The sequence below is a fragment of the Tachysurus fulvidraco genome, chromosome 5 (assembly GCF_022655615.1).
Source record: "Tachysurus fulvidraco isolate hzauxx_2018 chromosome 5, HZAU_PFXX_2.0, whole genome shotgun sequence".
NCBI classification, from domain to species: domain Eukaryota; kingdom Metazoa; phylum Chordata; class Actinopteri; order Siluriformes; family Bagridae; genus Tachysurus; species Tachysurus fulvidraco.
Window position 1 is genome coordinate 5807761 of NC_062522.1, and position 10250 is coordinate 5818010.

General features: G+C 41.0%; 1 protein-coding gene across 3 annotated transcripts; it reads left to right on the forward strand.

Moving 5' to 3' along the window:
* Positions 1-228: 228 nt before the first annotated feature.
* Positions 229-5260, forward strand: LOC113640764 (polymeric immunoglobulin receptor-like). 3 transcript variants are annotated; one of them, XM_047813195.1, is made up of 8 exons: positions 240-1216; positions 1310-1630; positions 1989-2312; positions 2462-2800; positions 3250-3456; positions 3528-3632; positions 3879-3933; positions 4039-5260. In XM_047813195.1, the coding sequence occupies exons 1-8, from the start codon at positions 1177-1179 to the stop codon at positions 4046-4048; spliced, it is 1401 nt and encodes a 466-aa protein (XP_047669151.1). In that variant the 5' UTR covers positions 240-1176; the 3' UTR covers positions 4049-5260. The 3 variants fall into 3 exon arrangements, with proteins under 3 accessions (XP_047669152.1, XP_047669151.1, XP_026999221.2); XM_027143420.2 differs by having other exon boundaries at positions 278-1216; positions 3265-3456; XM_047813196.1 differs by lacking the exons at positions 3879-3933; positions 4039-5260 and having other exon boundaries at positions 229-1216; positions 3528-3862.
* The last annotated feature ends 4990 nt before the right edge of the window (positions 5261-10250 follow it).

Below are 10250 nucleotides of genomic sequence, written 5' to 3' on the forward strand. Positions count from 1 at the left end.
TCTCAATGCTTGATGACACCTAATCAGCAGCATTCTTGGTGTTGATCAGAAAGCTGACAGTACAGGACACTGGGACGTTCCATTGTGGTGTTGATATAAAGTTAGGGAGAAACAGTTAGTCTTCATGGACAAGCTTTTTCCTTTGTGACGATACAGTATAACATTATGAGGGAAAGTCATTTATGTCTGGACTAGAAATTTGTTTTAAGAACAGCTTGGATATATGTAAAATACACCACTGAGATAACAAACTCTTCTGAATAAACAATATTTGATAATATTACAATTTATAGCCTTTAGCAAACTCCCTTTTCAAAATCACACACAATACTGTTTTGTAGAGATACAAATAGTGTTACACCCAGCATTCAAAAACAGACAGTAGAAAGATTTACGTGCAGGAAGCTGATCTCAGAAATTCTAAATATTTTAATATCTGAAGGTGTTCTTCCAAAGTATCACCAGAAACGTCTACAATTCAGACACAGTGCTGCTCACAGCTTATTGACTTGTTGAATATGGTGTGGAGCTGATGCAGTCTGAAACGTTGATCCTGGATCCATGGATACACACATTGTGGCTGCCACAGAGCTGAGTTGTTAAGATCTCTGTCAAAAAGTGAGACATGGAGGAGGAAGCGCAGATGGAGCAGTCTTTAGTAAACGCAGTGTCAAACAATGAAAAACATCAGTTTTTCAAAAACAAAAGTCCAATTAAGAAGCAGAGGATGGATGGTCAGAAAACAGACATAAACAAACACAGGCAAAAACATGGGAGTCAGGGATCAAAAACAGAGGTCGAATAAATGAGATCTAAACATCTAACAAGCTGGTAATTAAACAGGGATATGGGATTAAGTGGAAGTGTTTTCCCAAAGCAGCAACAGAAATTAGATTGATTACACACTGTAACTGACCAGAAGCTCCTTTTGTGTTTGAAATTTGAAAGCATTTGTAAAGTGCTTATGAAGTTCACAAATATTTCAGACACACTTCCTGTTCAGCTCTTTCTCACAAAGATAGAAGGGGAAGTGGGTGCAGCATCACTTTATGGGTAAGACACAGATGAAGACACAACACATTCATAGAGCAGGACAGAGACAGTAACAGTGTGTAACAGAACGGAGCTTTAATATATTTTTGAAGCAAAGTAGAGATCTGTGAGAGTGAACTCAGGATGAAGATTCTCCTCATCTTCACCCTCTGTCTGATCTCAGGTAAAGAAATGCACTTCAACATAATCCTCGCTATCAGCAGCAGTGTTACATGAAGGAAGGCTTTGCTCAGATGGATTTTTGGTGTTTTGTTAGATGGAGGAGCCTCAAAGGAAGTGACAGCATATTCAGGAGGAGGAATCCTTATCAAGTGCAAGTATGATACAGCATACAGATATAACAAAAAATATTTCTGTAAGGGTTCATGGGCAGTCTGTTCTGACCAAATAAAGACAGGAGATAAAAACCAGTGGGTAAATTCAGGAAGATTCTCACTGTTTGATGACACCAAATCATCAGAGTTCTGGGTGATGATCAGAGAGCTCACTGTACAGGACACTGGGACGTATCAGTGTGGAGTTGATAGAACTTCAGTGATAGACATTTACACACCGGTGGAACTGAAGGTAAAGGAAGGTGAGTCTCCGACCACTGTTTACCTTTCTGTTTTTAGTGTCATTAAGAGACATGGAAAATAAGTAACTCTACTTTGTTTTAATTTAAAGAGAATTTTCAGTCCCAAGAATAATTATTTGTCTATTTTTCCCTTGTAAACTTAAAAAAAAAAAAAATTACTTTAAATTCGCACAATGTTTTTTTTTTAAATATATTTATAAATCTTGTCTGCTTTGTTTGAAAACTAATAACAAATAACCTGTAACGGATCATTAGAGCAAAAGGACAGTATATATGACTTAATTGATCTTCATACACATACAGTAGTTAGTGATTAATTGAGTTGACCATGATTTGATTTTGAACTTGCTCCTAACAGGGTCCTTGGTCTCTAGAGAAGTGACTGCATATGCAGGGGGAAGAATTAACATCAAATGCAGATATGAGGATGAATATAAAGACAAATCAAAATCATTCTGTAAGATCGGAACACATCAGTGGTGTTTTAATCAAAAACAAACAAAACTGAACAGTGATTGGTCACATAATGGCAGATTCTCAATTCATGACAACAGAAGTGCAGGATTCTTCAGTGTGTTTATCACAGAGCTTAATATAGAGGACACAGGAACATACGCGTGTGGTGGTGTTGTGTCTGATAATCTGGCGGTCTACACTGTAGTGACACTGAATGTAAGAGAAGGTAAGGAGCATTAATTATGTAATTATGTGTTTTAAGCAGAAGAAACATGTCATCATATTTCTATGCAAATATACTGTAGAACTGTGTATGAGTTGTTTATTGTAGCTAGGACACAAATACACATGTAAACTGATCTGATTGGTTTGCAGATCTGTCCTATGAGAAGTCCATCAGTGAGACTGTCCATGTAGGAGGAGATTTAACTGTCAGATGTAAATACCCACAATCCCTGAGGAATGACCCCAAGTTTCTCTGCAGGAGGACGCAAGATTTTACTTGTTTTTATAAGGACTCTGTTAAAGAGAATAGAAAATATTTAAATATTGGGAAATTCTCCCTGTATGATGACAGAGAAAAACAAATCTTCACTGCAAGTATTAGAGATGTAACTAAGCAGGACTCTGAATACTGGTGTGGAGCTGAAAAAGCCTGGACATCTGATCATGGATACAAGGTTTATTTCACACGGATCAACCTGACAGTCACTGGTGAGTTTGTAGAGATGTGTAGACACACTGTGTTAACTTTTCTAATATAACAGATGCTTTGTTTTTAACTAAGACTAATCTGTGGTGATATTATTAGCAGTTCTGAATAGAAAATTCAAATACAGTAAAAAATAGCAGTTATGTATCTGTTTTTAGACCAACAGATGCGATAAGCAGATTTTTATTAGGTTCAAATCAGTTCTTCCTGTGCATTTGTGTGTTTTTGCTTCACTACATTTCCTGATACTTAGATGTATTAAAAACAACAGAGCAATTGCTCACATCAACCTCTAACTGCTGATTTTGTCAGCTAACAGCAGTCAGTATTTCTGAATTTCCACACATACAAAGTGTAATAATGTAGTTATGTAGCTGTGTTGCATCTGTACTGCTGTCAGTGATACACTAGATTTACTCAATTAATATCATTCATTATCTAACTGAATTAAATCCATATATCCCAGTTTCAACCTCAAAGCCAACACGTCCTTCATCATCATCATCATCATCATCATCATCATCATCATCATCATCATCATCATCATCATCATCTTCATCATCACCATCATCATCATCATCATCATCAATATCATCCCCACTTCTTCGTCTCACAGATAAAAACAAATCCTGGACTACTCCAGCTTCTCCTCCAGCAGGTGATTCTGCTCAGATGCACATAGTCTAACTATCAATACTTGATGAATCTGATCTGATGTTTCTCTTCCAGGATTTCCAGCTTTCACTGTTATCACTGTGTCTGTAATTCTGCTGCTGCTTCTGATTGGAACCATAATCCTCACTGTGGTTTTACAAAAGAATTGCAGTATGCAAGGTACACACACACATGCACACACACACACACAACATGTTAAATGTTTAACATGTTGAGGTTCATCATTGGGTACTACAGTGATGATCTGTGAAGTTTACTGTGAAGTTTTTATTTACTGAAGTCTCTGTCCAAGTTCACAATAAATTATTATTCAGCAAATATTCTCTACCTTTATGTCATGATGAAATGTTAACTCAAATAAAAAATTGAAACAAGACCAAGTACTATTTGACAACATTTTTGCAGCAACAGCAGTTTCTGTTGGCCAGCATTGTGACCAAAAATCAGGAAATGACCAGAGGTAATTTTTTTCCTCAGTGTGTGTTCAGTTGCACATGAAATGATAGAAATAAGAAAATGTGAGCGTGTGTATATAAATATAAATTCTATTTCCCTTTGTTTTCAGTGTTTTCTAGCAGTGGAACTATGAAGAAATTAAATATGCTGAAAGTCTGATTTACACAACAGTGATTTTTTTTACAGCAATGCCAATAAAGATGCAGCCACAATCATTAATGATGATGTGTTGTGTGACTATACTTCAGTCACTTACACTATTGTATGTGGATACATTATTGGATCATGATTAATGCTCCAAGCATGTGGCACTGAATCTCTACTATTTTGTTCGGATATTATTTCTATTATTTCTTCTTCTTCACCAAAACCAATATGTGATGACATATTTGTTACATGTAGAACCAGTAAATTATCTTTAAAAGAGATTACATTTTAATTAGGGATGTCCTGATCGTTTTTTTTTTTTGCCCTCGAGTCCGAGTCACTTGATTTTGAGTATCTGCCGATACCGGGTCCCGATCCGATACTTCTATAATACATTAAAAAAGAATAAAGAAGAGCGAATAAACAGATCCAGGATGCTCCTTATTTTTTATTTAATTCACCTTATTTTAACATTCAACAACATCTGTTAACAAACAAAGCACTTCTGTGAGGTAGCTTAAACAATCAGGTAATAAATAACATAAATTCTTTACTTTTGGACTTTAGTGCAACAATAAATATAAAAAAGTCTAATATAAAAACAAATAGCACCTCAACTTAAAATACCCGGCAGACATGATACCAGAAGGAAATCCAGAAGGAAATGTATGTTTTTCTTATTGAAAGATTTTTTTTCTTATGTTTTTCTTCTTATTTCTTACTATAGATGTTTTTAAAAATAATGAGAATATTTACATATATATCCGAGTCCTGATCCGGAGGAAACAACCGATTCCGATCGAGTCTGAAACCACGTGATCGGGCCTGATTTCCGATCACGTGATCGGATCGGGACATCCCTAATTTAAATTAAGAGATTACAGTTACTTTAATTGTGTATTTTGGTTTATTTTGGTGAAAATGTTGGATTTTCTTTATTCTTTAAAAATATCCAATCACCTGATTAGATTCTGAGCTAATTTGCATGATTGCATCATTGCACTGTATATTAATCCTTTTTAAATTTGCCTAATTCCTTTAATCTATCTATCTATCTATCTATCTATCTATCTATCTATCTATCTATCTATCTATCTATCTATCTATCTATCTATCTATCTATCTGAAACTCTTAACTTGTATTATGTTCATCAATAATAAATTAAGGTTTTGACACTGGAAAACATCATATATTTTTATTTATTTGATGCCACAACTTCAACTGTGAATCTTATTGTTGCACCGCCACACTGTAGTTTTAACTCCTTCAAAGCCCCAGGAAATGTAAGTTTGAAGCAAATTTGTATAACTTTAAGCACTTTTAAAATGTGTTTCGCTTTTAGAAAATATGAGTATTAACATTAGAGAAGGCGATGTCCGATGCTGTAGTATGCTCTGGCCATATCCCATTGCACCATGGAGATGTAGCTTACAGCAGGTTATGGTCGCTGAATTGCTGGATGTCCAGTTGCTGCTCTGAAAACAATGTGGGCTTCATAGATCATTTGAGCGCTTCTGAGGGCAAGGTTGGCCTGTCAGAAGGGGACAGTGTCCATTCCAGGAAGGTGCTGCTCCCATTTCTTGCAACATAGCACATAGTTTAAGAACAAGCCTAGTTAATCTGTGGCAGACAAACACGCGAATCCAACCGTCTGCTAGCTGCATTGAGTCATCACCCAGGAACAAGTAGTAGTGAAGTGACATACAGATAAGTTTGGTGACCCATACTCAGAATTTGTTGTCTGAATTTAACCCATCCAAAGTGCACACACACAGCAGTGAACACACGCACACCGTGAACACACACTCGGAGCAGTGGGCATCCATTATGCTGCTGCACCCGGGGAGCAGTTGGGGGGATTTGGTGCCTTGCTCAAGGGCCTCAGTCGTAGCCGGCCCGAGATTCGAACCCACAACCTTCGGGTTACAAGTCAGACTTTCTAACCATTAGGCCACGACTATAGTGGCCGTGTCTATTTCCCGAGCTAAACAAAAATCTATATACATCTAATTTCATTTAGTCAGCTTACTAGTGAGTGTTTAACAGAAATATGGGTTAAACCAAACGAGTTTGTCGCATTAAACGAAGCTTGTCAGCCTGGATATAGAAATATACATCAGCCACGCCTAACAGGCAGGTGGAGGAGGTGATGCAGTTGTCCATGAACATAAGCTAGGCTTTAAGCAAGAATTATAGACATATGTTCAACTAATTTGAAGTAGCCTCAAAAAATAAGTCTGAGTCAATTCCTATAATTATTATTTACAGAACTCCTGGACCGTATTCTGAAGTCCACTGTGAATTTGCAGATTTCATTTCAAACCTAGTTGTTTCTTTAGACAAAGCATTAATTGTTGGTGACTTTAATATTCATTTTGATGTTAGAAGATTCTCTAAAAACAGCAGTTGTTTCCATCTTAGATGCAGCAAGGGTTAAGCAGAATGTAATAGGACCAACTCATAATGGAGGTCAAACTTGGACAAGATAATTGCAATTTGCCATGTCATCATTTTAAATGTACATTTACGTCTGTTACTGCAGAAAGATTTACCAATAGTCTCCCAGTCATCCATGATTATATCGCCATCAGACCCCACAGAAGGAGGAAGTGGACACCTATACGCCATCAGGCAGGCACTAGGTGGTGAGATAAAACTTCCGCTTCCCAGGACAAATGTTTTTGAAACGCACATCACTTTACAGAGCAATATCTATTTGAATAGACTTTCTATCTCATCACGCAGAACTCAGAACAAATACAAATTTAAGAGGACAGTAACCCAGGAATTGCTGCAAATGATCTAGTGCCAGCTGTAAATTGTCATGTTCTTTTAAATGTTATGCTCTCTGAATGTAAGTGCAATGTTTGCATTTTTTTTATTGTAATTTGTGTTGCTTATTGTTTTGTGTGATTTTATGTTGTGAATAATTTTAAAAGAGGACCCCAGGAAGATTAGCTGCCATTAAATGGGCCGCTAATGGGGATCCTAATAAAACAATAAAACTTAAAAGGAAGGTAATTAAAGAGACTCACTGTGGAAAAGCGCACACAATCTATTTGTAGGAGTGATGACTTCATGAATTACTTTAACCTCCTAAGACCCGAGCATTGGTTCGGCCCTGCATTTTAGATGCAGTGACGTCCACGTATGTGGATACCAGGTTGTAGGTTAAGGGAAAAATTGATAACATCATGCAGAAAATTCAGACCATTAATTTAACACAATTTGATTGAATGGGGCACGGTGGCTTAGTGGTTAGCCCGTTTGCCTCACACCTCCAGGGTTGGGGGTTCGATTCCCGCCTCCGCCTTTTGTGTGTGGAGTTTGCATGTTCTCCCAGTGCCTTGGGGGTTTCCTCCGGGTACTCCGATTTCCTCCCCCGGTCCAAAGACATGCATGGTAGGTTGATTGGCATCTCTGGAAAATTGTCCGTAGTGTGTGTGATTGCGTGAGTGAATGAGTGTGTGTGTGTGCCCTGCGATGGGTTGGCACTCCGTGCAGGGTGTATCCTGCCTTGATGCCCGATGACGCCTGAGATAGGCACAGGCTTCCAGTGACCCGAGTAGTTCGGATAAGCGGTAGAAAATGAGTGAGAGAGTGAGAGAACCTGCATACTGGATCCATTACCCACATGTTTCATTAAACAGATACTACCAGTAGCTAACAAACCCATTCTAAAAATTAATCAATTCTTCCCTTAGATGTGAGAACCTACAGTAGATGCGAGACAGAAATATTTGTGGGGTATAGTAAGAACAGCCTGGGCATACAGTACATGCTGTATAATCCACAGAAAAGGAAAATGTCTAAACACAGACTAGACCAGGGGTCGGCAACCTTAAACACTCAAAGAGCCATTTGGACCCGTTTACCACAGAAAAAAAAAACACAGGGAGACACAAAACCCTTTTGACATCTAAAATGAAGATAACACTGCATACAGTATATCTGTGCGTGTCGGACCATGGAAATAAGGGGGGCTGGTAACCTAGGACACATTGGAAGGGAGTCAGGCCAGTGGCGGGCTTGATCAGGGAGTTCTGGCCATACTCCGGCCACATCAGGTATTTGCTCCATTCAGTCTGATTGTATTGGCAATACGAGCGGAGGAAGCGAATGACTTCCTGGTTCAACTGTTCGGTCTGCCCATTGGACTGCGGGTGGTACCCCAAGATGAGGCTGATATTGACATTCAGCCGCGTGAAGAAGGACCTCCAAACCCGCGAGGTGAACTGGGGGCCCCTGTCAGAAACGATGTCCTCCAGTAGACCATAAAAGCGAAAAATGCAATTGCACAGTGTTTCCGCTGTCTCAAAGGCCATGGGGAGCTTGTCTAGGGGAATGAGGCGGCAGGTCTTCGAAAATCGGTCGGTGATGGTTAGGATGACAGTATGGTTATGAGGGCAGGTCAGTGATGAAGTCCAGCGCAATGCAGGACCAGGGCCTCTGCGGAACGGGCAGGGGCTGTTATAAGCCCACGGGGCATTGATAAGAGGCTTTCGAGGTCTGGCATATCGTGCAGCTTCAGACGAACTTGCACGTGTCCGCGGCCAGTGATGGCCACCAGAACCGGTTCTGGACCAGGTGGGTAGTCCCCATGATGCCGGAGGTGGCCGGAGGTGGAGCTGGTATGCAGGAGTTCCAGGAGAGGGGTGCGCAGGTTCTCAGGGACATACGTCTTGGCGGGTGGACACTCGGTTGGCGGTGGGGCTCGAACATTGGCCTGGGAGATCTCGGCCATGACATCCCACTGAATGGAAGCAAGAATACAAGTCTCGGGGATGATGTGTTCGGTGGACGTATTCTGATCCATCTCCCGGTGTACGCGTGACAAGGCGTCGGCTTTAGTGTTCTTGCTTCCGGGTCTGTAGGTTACCGTGAATTGGAAGCGATTAAAGAACATGGTCCACTGAGCCCTCCAACCAGTGCCGCCACTCTTCGAACGCCGCCTTTATGGCCAATAGCTCACGGTCTCCCACGTCGTAAGGGACAATTTGCAGGAAAAGTAAGCACAGGGGAACATTTTATTGGATGGTCCTTGACGCTGGCACCAATCCCCGTATTGGAGGCGTCCACCTCCACTGTAAATGGTCGGCTTGGGTCAGGATGGTGGAGAATCGGAGCTGAGGTGAAACTGTCCTTCAAGCGTCGGAATGCGGTGCGTGCTTCCGGTGACCAGGTGAGGTGGGCCGGTGCTTTCTTGGTCATGGAGGTGAGGGGCGCAGCGATGGTGCTGAATCCACAGATTAACCGGTGGTAGAAGTTGGCGAATCCTAGAAATCACTGTAGCTCCTTGATAGTTAGCGCTTGAGGCCACTGCAGTACCGCCTGCACCTTCGAATCATCCATGGCGACCCCTTCGGCCTAAATGACGTAGCCCAGGAAGGCAGATGAGGTCAGATGAAACTCACATTTGCTGGCATCCAAGCGATGCTGAATCAGTCGCTGTAACACTGCCCTCACGTGTTGAATGTGCTCCCTCAGGTTCTCAGAATAAATGAGGATGTCGTCGATATAGACAATCACCCAGCGGTCGAGCATGTCGTGAAATACGTCATTGACGAAGGACTGGAAAACCGACAGACTGTTAGAAAGGCAGAACAGCATGACCAAGTATTCGTAGTGGCCTGATTGGGTGGAGAAGGCTGTCTTCCACTCGTCCCCCTCGCGGATGCGGATGAGATTATAAGCACAGCGGAGGTCTAGTTTGATGAAGTACCGTGCACGACGGAGTTGTTCCAGGGCTGAGGGGACGAGTGGCAGGGAGTACCGGAACTTTACCGTGATGTCGTTTAGTGCTCGGTAGTCAAGACAGCTGCTGGATCTTCCTGTGGCTAAGTCTCCTGTGATGAGGAGGTGTAAGGCTGAGGATCCATTTGCAGCGTTTATTACAGCAAATACACAACGTCAGACAGATCAAGTCAAAGCCGGCAAACACAGGTGTCAGAGGATAAGCAGAGATCGGAAACGAGGGACAGGCAGCAGGCAGGGAGAAAGTCATAGAGAGGAAATAGGGTCGAGATCAGAAATACAGAAACCATGGAAACACTCAGAATGATTGTCAGACAAATCGAGACTTCGTACTGGAGTCAAGTTCGTGAGCAGTTTAAGTAGAGAGATGAAATGAGGAACAGGTGGCAGTGCAATCAGTGTAAGTGAAGGATGCTGGG

Excerpts from the sequence above, each read along its gene's own strand:
- LOC113640764 (XM_047813195.1), top strand. The coding sequence starts at position 1,177 with ATGAAGATTCTCCTCATCTTCACCCTCTGTCTGATCTCAG. Across the intron at positions 1,217-1,309 it reads CACCCTCTGTCTGATCTCAG|ATGGAGGAGCCTCAAAGGAA; the intron begins GTAAAGAAATGC and ends GTGTTTTGTTAG. Across the intron at positions 1,631-1,988 it reads GGAACTGAAGGTAAAGGAAG|GGTCCTTGGTCTCTAGAGAA; the intron begins GTGAGTCTCCGA and ends TGCTCCTAACAG.